Source organism: Coregonus lavaretus, assembly GCF_964263955.1.
Source record: "Coregonus lavaretus genome assembly, chromosome: 17".
Taxonomy (NCBI): Eukaryota; Metazoa; Chordata; class Actinopteri; order Salmoniformes; family Salmonidae; genus Coregonus; species Coregonus lavaretus.
Window position 1 is genome coordinate 4,033,331 of NC_140004.1, and position 17,403 is coordinate 4,050,733.

The 17,403-nt window shown below is 44.5% G+C and overlaps 1 protein-coding gene across 1 annotated transcript in view; it reads left to right on the top strand.

Moving 5' to 3' along the window:
- LOC311144656 (serine-rich coiled-coil domain-containing protein 1-like) overlaps positions 1 to 17,403 on the top strand; it is a 92,940-nt gene that overhangs the window by 26,485 nt on the left and 49,052 nt on the right. Inside the window, exons 6-9 of the mRNA XM_084180707.1 lie at positions 9,433 to 9,589; positions 11,895 to 11,972; positions 14,720 to 14,797; positions 16,690 to 16,767. Coding sequence (XP_084036833.1) covers positions 9,433 to 9,589; positions 11,895 to 11,972; positions 14,720 to 14,797; positions 16,690 to 16,767 — 391 coding nt within the window. The remainder of the gene's footprint in view (positions 1 to 9,432; positions 9,590 to 11,894; positions 11,973 to 14,719; positions 14,798 to 16,689; positions 16,768 to 17,403) is intronic.

A 17,403-nucleotide genomic window follows, 5' to 3' on the forward strand; every position in this document is an offset into this window, starting at 1 on the left:
GATGCTTATTTGAGTTTATGGAGTCTGCAATGAAGATTTGCAGTGTAGTTTGATATTGCCTTCACTTCATTGTTTCCTGCCTGACGAGTCTTGGATGCAGATTATTACTTAGTCTCGCTGTGCTCTCATGTGGTCGACTTTTATTCGATTCTTCACCTCACGCAAATAGAATTGCGCAGAATGTGACAGTCTATGATGCTGCGTTACCACATAGTTTCTGTGTTGGAGGTGTTGCCTCTTCCACGAAACGTGGAAGTACTATCTGAAGTCCAATGCAAAATTATCGTGTTTGTTTTTGGTTTAAAATGTTTTAAAACGTGTGTGCTCTAATGAACGCAACCCTGGAGACTAGCTGGAAATTATTTTTTATTTTTTATTCTAATCAGAGCTTGGAATGATTTGGCACTGTGTACTGTCAGTGACAGGGGCCCGCCTGACCTCAGAGCAAGGTTGCACAGCTCCATAGCTGGAGGGCCCCAAAAGCAGCAAAGCAAAATTCCCCTCAGTTCAGACACATTTGTTTTATCCTCCTTAGAATTTCTGCTTACGAAAAAAGATTGCAGTCAGAGTGCAGTATAACTGCAGTATGCTGCAAATACTGCATCCAAAATACGTTGTTTTTTTACTGCAGTAATTTTGCAGTGTAACTGCAGTTATTCTGCAAATATTCTGCAATTACTGCGTCCAAAATACCGCAGTCGACTGCAGTTACTGCACTTTTACTTCAGTTTCAAAACGGCAATCTTTTTTTCTAAGGGTCAACCTCCGGATATTTGCTGTTTTTATTGATGTCTCTGATAAACCCACTATGGTTGCATTGATGGTTCTGTTCTCCCATCTGCCTTTGATGTTTGCCATTTTGTGTGTGTAAGTAAACAATAAGTCTGTCAAGGGAGAAGGGTCTGGAAGGAATTTGTGCGATTCGGGTCATATGAGAAATAACATTTCCACCCTTTCAATGTTGTTTGCTTGTTGCCATGGGAACTGCCTCGGGCCTTTCATGACACCTCTTTACTATTCAGGAGACGTATTGGCCAAGCGAAGGGCACGCAAACATTAGATGGTGTCCAGATCAATCCATAGTGCAAACCCAGTGGCTGTTTGACTGCAGCCGTATGTTAATTGGGCCCATCGAAGGCTTCTGAATCCTCCTTTCTCTACCTGACAGGCATCATCCTCCGTCACTGGCATTATTTCAGTTGCTCTACAAAAAACTTGAGTAATTGCTTTATTTCTCTCATTTGTTCTTTACTCACGCTTTCTCTATCACTTGAGACGATTGCACTGAATTATGGCGGCATATGTGGCGATGATGTCCTGAACGGGTCGATCTTGCCAGATGTAGCATTTAAAGATGATGCCGGTGGTGGAATTGCAGGCGTACCCTGATGGCAAGCACCAAATGTTGATGTCCTGTGACAGGGGAGAGTGGTGCCACACACACGGGAGCATGCACATGTTGACGCTGCAGTCTCGTGTGTAAGCAGCTAATTACTGTAGGAGGAGGAAGTCGTGGCCTGAAACCTTGCCTAGATATGAGATTCATCATCCTCTGTCCTTTCACCACCAACCAACCGGTGATTCATAGACATGGTCCATTTGTTGCGATGACCTTGGACCTTTCTAAACAGCATTTATGTCTTCCATCAGTCTTCCACCACCTTGGTTTCTCATTGTTTTTATGCACAGATTGTATTGTGACGGAGGCACGGAGAGTCGAGCGTTGCAAGTTTTTTGGGTGACTCTGTATAGTGCATGTCAAAACTAGTAGGCAAATGCCCTCACTGATTTTAAGAGGCTTTTGGGCTTGTAAATGGTAAACAGGCCCCAACATCTTAGAATAAACAAATGAACATAAATGGCTCAGAGCACAAACACACCAGGCCCTAATTCGGAGAGTTTTAAATCCTTGCGAATCATCCCATGCCAAGAGCTGATGTGTCCCAGCCATCACGTGTTGCCCATTACACACACGAACACACACATGCACGCACATACACACAGTCCAAGTCCAATTAGGCCTATCAGGAAAATGTATTTATCCAATTCTAAATCATGTTTGTTCTGTGGGAGAATACTTTACAGCTGATTGGAGGACTTTACATGTAGCCCTAGGCCCTAGTCAAAGATTTAGAAGAATGCAAACATAACAACTACAATTAGGAAACACAAAAACTACAAGTACCACAAGTCTGTGACTTTTTCACAATCCTGGCTAGATAGAGGAGGTACTATATTTTAGGGTAATACTGGACAAAATCAAAACCGGTAATGACCACTTTCCCTTAAACCGTCTAACTGGGGCAACGACATACATTTTGGGGGAAATAGCTACTTCCCGGAAAGCACGACAACACCCCATTACGGATGGTTTACCACCAATCCTGTGGAGCATTGAAGTATGTGGCCTGCTGTGTTCTCTAGCTGGGAGAATAGGCAATACGCTCACCGTAGTGTTGGTATGGAATGCTTATGTTGAGAGTTGAAAGCTACCTCTAAAAAGCAGCCCAGGACTTTGGTCGACAGTCTCAATGTTAATTTACTCTGTGTTGTGAGGACAATGCAGCCTGGTGAGTGACAAGGATTTATTCATCTTTATTGAAGTCCCAGCTAATGCTCTTTAGGCAGCCGTAATTCATTTGACTATGTGTACTTATTTGTCAGTTGGCCTTCTCTGGAAATGGAAAGCATTTTACAAAAAGAGAAACGTGTTGCTCTGAGCACAAGCAATCATTTTCTGCGGGAGTTCAGTCAATATTTAAACTCATAAAAAAGTTAATTGGTTTTTTCAGAATAGTGAAATGGATCATGTTGAATGTTTCTGCAGAGAAATGGCTTCAAAGAAAGCTTTGTATTGTAGCGTTGGTAAGCTGACAGCCAGTCGCATCCTGTAGTAGTCCTAGTGTCTGCGGGTGCCTGGCTTGGTCTGCTCTATGCCTGCTCTGTGCCTGCCCTGCTCTGTTCATCCACTACAGGCCTACAGTACAGAGTAGAGTACAGGCACCCAGAAACAGACCAGAGGACACTGGCTATCAGCCCTAATCCACAGCCTTGACAAAGTGACAAGATTGATCGTCCTAAGGAGAGAAATCACCCCTCCTGTAGGTTGTTCATCATCTTGCTAAGGAGACTGTCTGCAGCCGCATACGTACACTATATATACAAAAGTATGTGGACACCCCTTCAAATTAGTGGATTCGGCTATTTCAGCCACACAAGTTGGTGACAGGTGGATGAAATCGAGCACACAGCCATGCAATCTCCATAGACAAATATTGGTAGTAGAATAGCCTTACTGAAGAGCTCAGTGACTTTCAACGTGGCACTGTCATAGGATGCCACCTTTCCAACAAGTCAGTTCGTGAAATGTCTGCCCTGCTACAGCTGCCCCGGTCAACTGTAAGTGCTGTTATTGTGAAGTGGAAACGTTTAGGAGCAACAATGGCTCAGCCGCGAAGTAGTAGGCCACACAAGCTCACAGAACGGGACCGCCGAGTGCTGAAACGTGTAGCGTGTAAAAATCGTCTGTCCTCGGTTGCAACACTCACTACCAAGTTCCAAGCTGCCTCTGGAAGCAACGTCAGCACAATAACTGTTCGTCGGGAGCTTCATGAAATGGGTTTCCATGACCGAGCAGCCGCACACAAGCCTAAGACCACCATGCGCAATGCCAAGCGTCGGCTGGAGTGGTGTAAACGCGTTCTCAGGAGTGATGAATCACGCTTCACCATCTGGCAGTCCGACGGACAAATCTGGTTTTGGCGAATGCCAGGAGAACACTACCTGCCCGAATGCATAGTGCCAACTGTAAAGTTTGGTGGAGGAGGAATAATGGTCTGGGGCTGTTTTTTATGGTTCGGGCTAGGCCCCTTAATTCCATTGAAGGGAAATCGTAACACTACATCATATAATCACATTCTAGACGATTCTGTGCTTTGGGGAAGGCCCTTTCCTGTTTCAGCATGACAATGCCCCTGTGCACAAGGCGAGGTCCATACAGAAATTGTTTGTTGAGATCGATGTGGAAGAACTTGACTGGCCTGCACAGAGCCCTGACCTCCACCCCATCGAACACCTTTGGGATGAATTAGAACGCCAACTGCGAGCCAGGCCTAATCACCCAAAATCAGTGCCTGACCTCACTAATGGAAGGTAAGTCACCGCAGCAATGTTCCAACATCTAGTGAAAAGCCTTCCCAGAAGAGTGGAGGCTGTTATAGCAGCAAAGGGGGGACCAACTCCATATTAATGCCCATGATTTTGGAATGAGATATTCGACAAGCAGGTGTCCACATACTCTTGGTCATGTAGTGTATGTCTACCCTGTAACTCACTGAGATGTGAGTCCTCCTTGGCTCCAACACACATAGAACTAACCACTGCACACTCACCTCAGTAGAGCAAACCAACAGACTTTTGGGACCGAGAGAGTCCATCTCCTCTCTCTGTGGCATCATGTAGACGTAAAGCATTGATGACTGAACAATTTCAGACCACATTCTTCGACCCCCGCATCCCCTTGAGCAATTTATGCTTAATGTTCATCCGTAAAAAAAAAGAAGACATTCATCTTGACTTCTCTGCCTTTCTGAAATCTATAGTTTCTGTGTTTGTTTTGGGAGAGAGACTCAGGAGGGAGAGCCTCCATCTGGCCTGCCTGATTGGTCGACAGGCAGGAAATCAGAGGAGGCCTGTGTGATGGATCATGTCATTAGTCCGGTGCTCCGTGTAGACCCACTCTATCTCGTCACTACCTACAGAACACATATCAATGCAAGTGCTTCTGGGGACATTTGAACGATTCACTATGTATCAATTGTCGCTGCTTGCAAACGAGAGTATTATGATGAGACGTTTTTGCTACTAGTTTTGTCAACAAAACACTCGTCTTGGATGGTCTTTTGTGCCTCTACAGCATTCGTGAAGCGAAGGCATCTCAATTTCATTGCTAAAACTCCACTGGTCTAAGTGTTATGGACACTGTTTATAATGAGCTAGAGCCTCCCGATTTGTTTTTGCATGCCGCCCGCTAGCTCTCTTTGTTGTCCTTGACGTTTTAAGAAGTCACTTTGGTATTTTTGTACTCACCTTTTGAAAATGTCATGAAGCAGTCCTGCAGTCGCACAATACACTAGTGTGAAAAATATCAACAGTGTGAAAAATAAATGTCAGTGTAAAGCTGAAGTTGTTTATTATCCAACTTCAGATTAATTGACCAAGCAATGTTTTATTAGATGTTGATGGCAAACATAATTTAGGCATACTCTAAGGACTCAAGCAGGGAAGCTTCCCTTACTTTCAATGACAGTATGTTGTGTATCGCTCAGATATCCAACTCGCTCATGTTCTTCTTCAATACAATGGCCTGCATAGGAAGAAAACCTCTCCAATTGATACAATATGAGCGAATTTGGGGCCGCAGTCAATTTCGTTTGCAAGCGAAACATCCCAATCCCCTTCGCTACGTCTCCATTTTGCGGAGGAGGATAAGGAAGTGAAATGGAGGCTTCATCTGTTGTTAAAGTTATCTGGAGACCATTCATCTCTCATTGCTCAAACTTGGGTCAGGTGGAACTCTAATGCAATGTCTCTAACACAGTCAAGCATGTTTGACGAGGAACACTCAGAGAGATTCCTTTTACACCTGTGTAGATCAAGGATATTTGCGATGGTAATCGCTCATATGAAATAATGAATCACGGCTCCTGTCCTCCCGGTAATGAAGTATCATCTCCAACAAGGAATTGGATCCACTTGATATTTGCAGACGTGGTTAATTTTCACGGCTGCCTGTCTGGAGCAGCTCTGAAGTGACACCTGGACCTCTTTGGCTGCATTATAAGGGGGATTTATCATCAGACAGAGCAACTCTTTTAAGCAGAGCTCACACAGGCCATCTGAGAAAATCTAGACTAATCTCAAGTCAACTGTTTTTTGATTTTCTGTGTGAACAGGTTCCAGTGTTCTAAACTCTGAACACAACTTGCAAAATCTCAACCAGTCCATTTGAGATGAGTCTAGATTCTGTTTTAACTCTGATTTAGAGAACGTGTCATTAAAGAAAGTGTATTCTGTCTTAAAATGCTTTCTTCAGCCCACAATACATTTTAAGATGCAGTAGGCCTATTTGTAAAGGATGTTGTAAAGGAACTCTTTAGGTGAGCCGTAATCAATGAACAAACAGTGTAGTACATACTACTTTATTTTCAATGATTTTAATTGTATATTTAAGCAAAAAGGAGGTGTGGTACAGTGTCTTCGAAAGTATTCAGACCCCTTTACTTTTTTCACATTTTGTTACGTTACAGCTTTATTCTAAAATTGATAACATTGTTTTTTCCCCTCATCAATCTACACACAATACCCCATAATGACAAAGCAAAAACAGGTCTTTAGAAATGTTTGCTAATAAAAACAAAACAAAAAATCAAATGAAATATCACATTTATATAAGTATTCAGACCCTTTACTCAGCACTGTTGAAGCACCTTTGTCAGACATTACAGCATTGAGTCTTCTTGGGTATGATGCATTCTTCTCTGCAGATCCTCTCAAGCTCTGTCAGTTTGGATTGGGAGAGTTGCTGCACAGCTATTTTCAGGTCTCTCCAGAGATGTTCGATCGGGTTCAAGTCCGGGCTCTGGCTGGGCCACTCAAGGACATTCAGAGACTTTTCCCAAAGCCACTCCTGTGTTGTCTTTGCTGTGTGCTTAGGGTCGTTGTCCAGTTGGAAGGTGAACCTTCGCCCCAGTCTGAGGTCCTGAGCGCTCTGGAGCAGGTTTTCATCAAGGATCTCTCTACACTTTGCGCCGTTCATCTTTCCATCGATCCTGACTAGTCTCGGAGTCCCTGCCGCTGAAAAACATCCCCACAGTATGATGCTGCCACCACCATGCGTCACCGTAGAGATGGTGCCAGATTTCCTCCAGACGTGAAGCTTGGCATTCAGGCCAAAGAGTTCACTCTTGGTTTCATCAGACCAGAGAATCTTGTTTCTCATGGTCTGAGAGTCTTTAGGTGCCTTTTGGCAAACTCCAAGCGGGTTGTCATGTGCCTTTTATTGAGGAGTGGCTTCCGTCTGGCTACTCTACCATAAAGGCCTGATTGGTGGAGTGCTGCAGAGATGGTTGTCCTTCTAGAAGGTTCTCCCATCTCCACAGAGGAACTCTAGAGCTCTGTCAGAGTGACAATCGGGTTCTTGGTCACCTCCCTGACCAAGGTCCTTCTCCCCCGATTGCTCAGTTTAGCCGGGCGGCCAGCTCTAGGACGAGTCTTGGTGGTTCCAAACTTCTTCCATTTAAGAATGATGGAGGCCACTGTGTTCTTGGGGACCTTCAATGCTGCAGAAATGTTTTGGTACCCTTCCCCAGATCTGTGCCTCGACACAATCCTGTCTCGGACCTCTGCGGACAATTCCTTCGACCTCATGGCTTGGTTTTTGCTCTGACTTGTACTGTCAACTGTGGGACCTTATATAGACAGGTGTGTGCCTTTCCAAATCATGTCCAATCAATTGAATTTACCACAGGTGGACTCCAACCAAGTTGTAGAAACGTCTCAATGATGATCAATGGAAACAGGATGCACCTGAGCTCAATTTCGAGTCTCATAGCGAAGGGGTTGAATACTTATGTAAATAAGGAATTTATTTTTTCTATATTTAATACGTTTGCAAAAATGTCTAAAAACCTGTTTTTGCTTTGTCATTATTGGGGTATTGTGTGTAGATTGCTGAGGAATTTTTGTTATTTAATCCATTTTAGAATAAGGCTGTAACGTAACAAAATGTGGAAAAAGTCAAGGGGTCTGAATACTTTTTGAAGGCACTGTAAATGGCCAGTATACCACAGCTAAGGGCTGTTCTTAGGCATGAAGCAACGCGGACTGCCTGGATACAGCCATTAGCTGTGGTATATTGGCCACATACCACAAACCCCCGAGGTGCCTTATTCCCATTAAACAGTGGCTTGCGAAAGTATTTTGTTGCCTTACAACCTGGAATTTAAAATGGATTTTTTGGGGGGTTGTATCATTTGATTTACACAACATGCCTACCACTTTGAAGATGCAAAATATTTTTTGTAAAACAAACAAGAAATAAGACAAAAAAACAGAGAACTTGAGCGTGCATAACTATTCACCCCCCCCCAAAGTCAATATTTTGTAGAGCCACCCTTTGCAGCAATTACAGCTGCAAGTCTCTTGGGGTATGTCTCTATAAGCTTGGCACATCTAGCCACTGGGATTTTTGCCCGTTATTCAAGGCAAAACAGCTCCAGCTCCTTCAAGTTGGATGGGTTCTGCTGGTGTACAGCAATCTTTAAGTCATACCACATATTCTCAATTGGATTGAGGTCTGGGCTTTGACTAGGCCATTCCAAGACATTTAAATGTTTCCCCTTAAACCACTCAAGTGTTGCTTTAGCAGTATGCTTAGGGTCATTGTCCTGCGGGAAGGTTAACCTCTGTCACAGTTTCAAATCTCTGGAAGACTGAAACAGGTTTCCCTCAAGAATTTCCCTGTATTTAGCGCCATCCATCATTCCTTCAATTCTGACCAGTTTCCCAGTCCCTGCCGATGAAAAACATCCCCACAGCATGATGCTTCCACCACCATGGTTCACTGTGGAGATGGTGATCTCGGGGTGATGAGAGGTGTTGGGTTTACGCCAGACATAGCATTTTCCTTGATGGCCAAAAAGCTCAATTTTAGTCTCATCTGACCAGAGTACCTTCTTCCATATGTTTGGGGAGTCTCCCACATGGCTTTTGGCGAACACCAAATGTGTGTGCTTATTTTCTTTCTTTAAGCAATGGCTTTTTTCTGGCCACTCTTCCGTAAAGCCCAGCTCTGTGGAGCGTACGGCTTAAAGTGGTCCTATGGACAGATACTCCAATCTCCGCTGTGGAGCTTTGCAGCTCCTTCAAGGTTATCTTTGGTCTCTTTGTTGCCTCTCTCATTAATGCCCTCCTTGCCTGGTCCGTGAGTTTTGGTGGGCGGCCCTCTCTTGGCAGGTTTGTTGTGGTGCCATATTCTTTCAATTTTTTAAATAATGGATTTAATGGTGCTCCGTGGGATGTTCAAAGTTTCTGATATTTTTTTATATCCTAACCCTGATCTGTACTTCTCCACAACTTTGTCCCTGACCTGTTTGGAGAGCTCCTTGGTCTTCATGGTGCCGCTTGCTTGGTGGTGCCCCCCGTAATTAGAAGAGTAAAAAGTTATTTTTTGTCATACCCAATCAGCATTCATGGCTCAAACCACCCAGTTTATAATGGTGAATAAATAGGACTTTGACACATTTTTACTCCTTTGCAAACAGTAGTATTTTAAATTGGGAGGTATCTGTGAATATGCCCGCCTTCTGTGCGTGCATGTGTGTTCCGATTTGTGTGCGTGCGCATGACTTTGGCTCTGTGCTTGTGTTCCAGGGAGCCTTGCCGGCCGACCACCCTGCTGCCTGCTGACTGGTGCCTGGGCCGGGAGGATGAGGCCCCAGGGCTGGAGGCACTACCCCTCAGGCTGATGCAGCAGGACTGCACCTCCGTCAAGACCCTGCTGCTGCGCCTCCGGAGGACCCTGCAGGAGGTAGGCTACAGTAGTACCACCTGTCACACCTTACACCAAGGGTATTCAAATCAGAGCCCGGATGTCCGCGTTACTGCTGCTTTTCTGTTCTTCCTGATAATGAATTGCACCCACTTGGTTTCCCAGCCAGGTTTAAATCAGTCTTTGATTAGAGGGGAATAATGAAAATCAGCAGTGGAACTGGCTTCAAGATCCAGATTTGAATTTGCCTGCCTTACTCTCCACTCACTGTAGTAAACAAGGGAAGGGAGGGTGGAAGAATGGGGTAAACATGGCCCCTCCCCCTGCAAGTTGAATTCAGAACCACATAGCAGTCGATAGAAACTGTAATCCATGGCCATGACAAAGGTCCTAGTTAATGGCATTAGTAACTCAATCATCCATTTGATAGCAAAACGTGATGTAGCCTACATCAGAATGGTGGATGCCCCAGCAGGAGCAGCAGCACAGCAGTCCCAACACCAGCCAGACTTCATCTACCAGTATTCTGCTCTATCAGCTCTGAACATGGTATATTTAAACCTCAAAAACAAGTGCTGGGAGTAATTTACATTTATTCATTTGAATAGCTGTGTGCTTTTGGCGTTGTCACACAGGGAAGCCTGGAGCTTGTTAAAGCCTCAGCCTGAAGTCGTGTCCTCCGCAGCAATTGAAACGCCTTTGTGTATTTAATGGGGGTTTTAATTTTGGGAATGGATAGTATCTGGAGTGGCTAGGGAAACACAATCAAATTACATCCCACTATTAAATGTGATTAGCTATTTGTGTAATGGCTGATTTAACTGTGAAATGACACAGTAGACTCCATGGTGTTTGGGTAACATTTAATTCTTGGAATCCATTCTACAATAGCCGTGGACCAGAACCAGTCCTACAGTACCAAGTGTGGCTGCTCTGGTAAAAAAAACAATGCCTCTAACAGTAGCAGCCTGATTATATTCCTTGGTGACAAGACATCAGGCACTGCTGGCCAAGCTGTAATTCACAACATCCTATGTTGCTTTGAAGGTCACCTCCCCCTAGTATCATCTGCCTGCTGCTGTGTTTAAACTGAGATCCAAGCCAACACAAAAAGATCACAAGACGTGTCGAATGAGGCATTGTCTAATTCTCTCTGTTATTTTTTTTTCATCTTTTTGCATTTTCTCAAGAAGACCCATCAGCCAGATAAAATAAGTCTACAATAACAATTAGAGGCCGTACAGGAGAAGGGCCAGAGAGGAGCACACAACAGAAGAACATGAATATTAAAGAGGAAATTGTTTGCCCTCTCTGCTGAGTCCGTCTCATTAACTTGCAAATGCGCTGCCTTTCTTCAGCGTATGTAAACCGCTCAGTAACAAGAATAAGAATGAGTCGTTTCTTTACTTTGCATTTTATTTGCTTGACCTCGTGATATTGAGACCTGGCTGTTTTTCTTCTCTGTGGTGTTTCATCCTCTCCACATCCAGAATAAAACGCTCTAATATTGGATAAAACACAGCGATGCGGGGTATCTCTGCTCAGCCAAAATAATCGTATTGCACCGCATGCTTTTTACAGAGGCTCCTAATACCTATAAAATCCAAGTTTAAAGGGGTAAAACGCTTTTATTTATTTGAAGCGTTACATTTCCTGATTTCTGATTTGAATATGATTAAATAGTCTATCGAAGTGGGCTGAGGGCCATGTTATTAATTTATCATCTCTGGTCACTGAGCTCTGGCACCTCAAATAAGGAGAAAACCCATTACAATGAATGCTTTCAGGCAGTGCCATGCTGAAATTCAACCTTATTTAATTGTTCTGACATTTACACGCAAGCCTGTAGAAAGAATTTGACCTTAAACCTGCATGTGGGATACGCGTTGATCAAAGTTGACACAATCGTGGCCGGACTAGTCTGACTACACTGCACCGTTAAGTGTACATAGGACTGCTTCTCTGAAAGGGGGCATCCAAAAACATAATATATTAAGATTATTACCCAGTTTGGACATTCTATGTATTGAGGTATGTTAATAGATAAGTGTACAACTGAACCTGCATGTGAATGAATAGTCACTGTACAATAGTCTTGATGTAACTGTAAATGGCAAGAAGGCAGCAAATTACAAGTTATGTTAAGAGGTCATTTTTCAACTACCCATTACTGTATATTCAGTCACATTAATATCTCTTGTGACATATTTATATCCTCTCACCTCAAAATAACATGGTGACATTTCTAAATTGTGAATGTAACAGTTTTGGAATGTGTGTGTGTGTGTTATTGATGTTTTTTCAAAGTTTATTTCTAAATGCCACCTTCTCTCTCCCTCCTCAGAGCACTGACACAAGTCCTGCAAACAGCCTCCATTCTTTCCCCATCAGCCCCTGTAGTGAGAAGTCACTGCCCCTCAAGGTAACTGTTTTTACAGCTTACAACTGACTTCTGCAAGGCTCAACCACAACCGTTACCTATCTATGCAATGCTGTATAATGTACCTTTTTAAGGCTTTCTCGAGCCTCAACACATTTAGAAGTGTTTTTTATCACATGCAGAGTTCTTTAAAAGTTATTTTTTCGCGAGTTAGATCTTCTTTCATGCCTGCTTTCTCTCGGCATGCCCAGAAACATTTTTCCAGTCCTTCTGCTTCTTAAAGTGCCACAGAAACTTGACGGGGCTGAGTCTTTCTGTCATAGCATCAGTGGAATTTGATCTCAATGAGATGATCTCATTAATCCCTTTGGGAAAGTATTGGGGTGGCAGGGGAGGTTTATCAAATGGGCTTTTGTCATGGTTTCAGAGGAAAGGGGATTTAGTTTGGTGGCGGGCGGCAGAGTTTGTGTTGCGCTTTTGGGCGGAGAGCACAGGAGTGGAAATGAGGTCTGTGTGTGTGTCTGTGTGTGTGTCCTCCTTACTGACCTACATGGAACTGTGGCACCAGCAGGAGCAGTAACACTGCGCAGGCGGAGCGCTGTGTGACGCTCTGGTCCTTCCCTACCTTCTCCTCGCATGGAGAGAGAGAGGGAGGGGGAGGGAGCTGAGAATAGGAGTCCATGCATCTGACGTTGTGTTGGATGACAGGGGAGAGGGATGGGTCTCTTCCTGACGTTCCAGAAAAATCGGAGTTTAAAAATAAAGCCCCGCAACCCACCTGAGACGAAACCGTGTCACTCCTTGTCCTACTTTGAGCAAAAACGTCCTTTTAGCGAACATTTGTTATCCCTGCCTTTTTATAATTAGCGCCTTCGGAAAGTGGCTAGCACAGAGAGCACAGCTCTTTTTCACCGCTCCTCCTCGGATGGAGGCGATCACATTGGAATGCCAAGCTCATCAATTGCCTGATGTGTTCTACGTAACCTTTTCCCCAAACACTACAGTTTTGTGTTGTCTCTGTACGAACAGGTGGCAGGACAGGCAGCACTTTCTGACAGCCTGTCCGGAGGCCAGATGAGCCTGCAGATAAACCTGAACTCTTAGAAAACTTTGGCAGCCTGCCTGTCTCCTTGAGGTGCTCCTAAGGTGTGTGTGTGTGTGTGTGCCAACTGCTGTTTCTGCCCAGGGCCCGGCCACGTGCTGTAAACATTCAACCCTCCCTGAGAAAAAGGATAGGGTCACTATACAGACCAGGGTTGGGTCAATTCCTGTTTAATTCAGGTAGTAAACTGAAATTCCAATTTTCCTCAATGCATCGCTGAGAAAATATTTCTATTTGGAATTGAACCCAACCCTGATACAGACGTTGAGCCCAACTCTGTTAACCTTGGGTGGTCAGGCTAATTGTGAGGAGGGAGAGAGGCTGCATACTTGTTCTGTCGTTTATTCATAGGGGTGACGGAGGGTGGGGTGCTGCTGTGCTCCCTTGCGAGTCTGTGGGACTGGGACCCAGTCTCCCTCTCTCTCTCTCTCGATCGACCCCCCCCGGAGGTCCTAACTATGGTAATGTAGAGATAAAGTGCCTCTCATTGAACATCTCTAATGAAGACAGAATTAAGGATTCCCCTCAGGCGAAGGTTTAGAGGATGTTTCATTTCCTTGTTTACTCTGTGACCTCCTCGGGACGCGACCCCACCTAGGGAGACAAAAACACAGGCTTTCATGGCATTATCTGGCTAATAATATTGAAGTTGAGTTTGAACATGTCATAGCAAGGTCAATTTCAGAAAAAAACAAACTTCCTGTGAAGTTATGCCTGTGCATGAAGACAGGGTCTGAGTTTTTTTGTGTTAAGAAGGATGTCGCAGAGTAACAGTGGGTCAGCAAACAATGACTGACAGAGATTTTTGAGGTTGTGTGAGAAACCCAAATAAAATAAATAACAGGCATAAAGCAGCAGAAGGCACTAAGCCAATTCAAGTTTGCAACATGGGGTTACTTAAAACACATAGTATGATGGTTCGGTAACAAACTAATGGTCTTATACTGTTGTTGCCCATCCACTGCCTTGAGCTTACATGTCTTTTGAAGGAATCTGCCAGAGCTCTCATTATAGCAGAACATCAGTAAGGGCAACCCATCCAAAGTGCACATTGACCAATCAGTACAGAGTTCAGAAACAACATGGCCGCCTGAGAAAGCGCAGCAAGGGTTGAGAACCTTTGCACAAAGTATTTGCCGGGGGTTCTGGGCAAGAGGTTGGCTCTGGGTTCAGAGATCGATTGGCCTCGCCTTGCCTTATGTAACTCACAGCCACATTGTTCTAGTTTTTCTGCAGCCGTGCCATGCGCCATTATCTTGGCTCCGTGTTGGTTGACTTTTGTTTCGCTCTCTCTCTCGCCCAGTGGGTTTTGAAGTGGGCCATCTTGGTTGTGTGTCTGGGTGTATGGTTCCTCATTACTGCCATGGTCTCTCCTGCCTAGGGCCTACTCCATCCTCTCCTGTCCTTGGAGCTGCTTCCCCCTCCCCTCTCTTTTAATGGCTGCGGCCATAGTTCACCTTAAGTTTACCAGAGGAATCCTTGCATGTACTGTCCACACACTTTTCACTCCTCTCTCTCCGCCTCCCTGTTCACTTGTAACATAATACAGTGGTCTGTGTTCTGAATCCACATTCTAGCCATCAACAACTCTACAGTAGTGCTCTGGTGGCTCTATGCTCAGTGTTCACCTCCCCTAACTTATTCCTTTTCTGAAGTACTGTGTGACTTTGTCTGTACTCCTTTCCAGGAGCCGGGGAGGGAAGAGGCTCTGCTGCTGCAGCTGAAGGAGAAGGATGAGCTGATCTTCAGACTGCAGGCTGAGCTGGTGAGAGATACTGTAGCACCACCACGATGTGCGAGAAGACTGTCTGAACATTGAATTTGTGTGTTTTCTTCCATTAGACATTCAGATCACTCCGATACAATAGAGTATAATTCAATACAACAGTAGTCATTTCTAGACTGTTTTCAGGATGCACATGTGCTGTCTTTAAAAGTTGCCTGCGCAAAACAGAAACAACTTGGTCTGATTGACATAGCATCTCTTTTTGGGTATGGAACACCTCAGCACGGTGCACACAGACAGCATCTCTGCTTGTAGGAGTTCCTCTGAGTGTGCTGGACTGGCTGCTCTGAGAGACACACTGACTGTGGATAATATGCATTACATGGTTAGGAGCTAGACTGGCATACAGGGAGAACAAAAAGATATTAGCTGCTCACCACTAGTGTGGATGATGATGAGGAGAGAGAGAAGTGGGGGAGTCCATGACAACAGCAGAGGGCACTGAGGAGACTCTTCTAATAGTCCCCGCCCCCCCCACCACCCATTTGTTTCCTTGTTTATGACTTTCTCCAGCCTATCACACGCAGCACTGCTCTCTCCTCTCCCTGTCATCAATAGAAATTAAAGAGAAATGCTTATTTTTGTTGAATGCTTATTTTAATCTGCTTTGACCAAATTTAGAAAGCTACAAAAAAGTTAAACAAATAAATCATGTTTTGAATAATGTTTTGAATGTTGGAATCAGATCAAAACCCAATGTAGCTTTTTTATTTTATTTGAGGACCAGTCAAAACAATTTATTTGATTTGTTGTTTTAATGGAGAATTTATGTCCACAAAATACTTTAAATGCAAGACTGGAATGTAAAGTATTTTGGGAGGGTTTGTAGAGCTGGTGTCAAGGAGATATATTGCACTGAGAAATAATATAATTTGATATATTGCTCCTGAGGCTTCATACGTCGCCTTTTCTATGTCACATGCCTGGTGCCGCCAGTATGCCCCATAGAGTCGATTTCCGTTTGACATCTGTGTGTTTGCACATTCTGGTTCTAGGTACCGATTGCTCCTCTCTCCTTCTCCTCAGACTACCATATGGTCCATAAGAAAACACAGACTGAGCAATGTGTTGTTGGCCCAGCTCAGATAAGGATGGCCCAATCAATCAGGTTCCTCATGAATCGAGGATCTCAGCCAAAGACGAGGGAACTGTTTGAAATTTGGCGCGGGTGGTGTGACGATACTCACTCTCCGGCAGATTGCATGCTGGACACACTAGCCATGTCTGCTGCCACAGCATAACTCACTTAAATTCAGGACGTATGCCTCAGATTTCTCAAACCGAATTGACACCCTAATTGGTGGAATTGATATTAACAGAACGTAACACTCACCAACAGCATTGCAGTGGAATTGTCAGCAACCCCCCCAAAAAAGGGCTGTATTTGCAAGGAAAGGGCAGCTCTTAGCCAAAGCTCCCCTCTAGCCAGCTGCTAAATCTGTCCGCTCAGAAGCATTCATTAAGCCAGGTTAAGACCTCGCAACACATTGGCCAGCACTACCTGTCCGTTTTTTTGGTGCACTTTGCGAGGTTACGTGATTAAATATTTGGCAACGAAATCCTCCCTGCATGTCTTTCAAAAAAAACGTTCCTGCCCCAGTGATTTTAGGGGTTTGTTGGATGGAGTGGAATATTTTCTCTGGTGCTTTTTTGGCATGTGGTGTTCTTAAACCGCATGCACTAAAAAGAGGTAGTAGTAGGGCCTGGGATTTCTCATGGTCAAGCCACGTGGTCAGGACAAAACTCCTGGCCCTAACTATGATATAATTTAGGCCGGGAGTTTTTCCTGACCGCGTGACCTGACCAGGAAGAACTCCGGGCCGTAGTATGAGTGACCGTCTCTGACGTTGGTCTGTGTGTTCTGCGTGTAGGAGAGTGCCAAAGCTGCCCTGAAGCCCACCTGCCGAAAACCTGACCGAACCACGCAGACTGACCCTCCTGGACCAGAGGTGAGTCCACAGATCACTCTGCTAGGGCAGAGATCCAAATAGAACGGCTGAGGCACCCCTGCCGCTTAGCATCTGTCTTTTTTCAAATTGAGTATGGCCTCTCATATATCTTTCCTTTTGGAGATGTCTTAGACATTCAGTAGCCTCAGTGGTATCTCATTGCCATTGTAAAGTGCCGTCTATTCTCTGAGAGCTATGGGTCCGGCCCAGTGTTCTGTTCAGCTTGCAGCAGATGACATGGCCTGCCTGGCCGATGGAGTTGGGACAGTTTGGGAACTCAGGGGACTTAACAGATGACTGCCTAAGATGAGGCGTCTCTATAATAGCAACAATAAAAGCATAGTGAGTTTGCGTCTTTCTTGTTGTCTCTGGAAACGTTCCCCACTGTGCATGCGCACAATAACAATGGATATGGTTCTTAACTAAGTTACGTACTCCTTTACACACAAAACGCACATCAAAAGACATAGCTAGCACATGTTGTGTTCACATTATCCTCATGATATCAAGTAGGTTTAAACATTTTGGGAGACAGCAAAAGAAATGACAGCATAACTAGATTTAAGAACATATATCTGAAAACGACACAATGTGACTGACAACTAAATGTGCATAGGCTATGTGTGCTCATGTGTT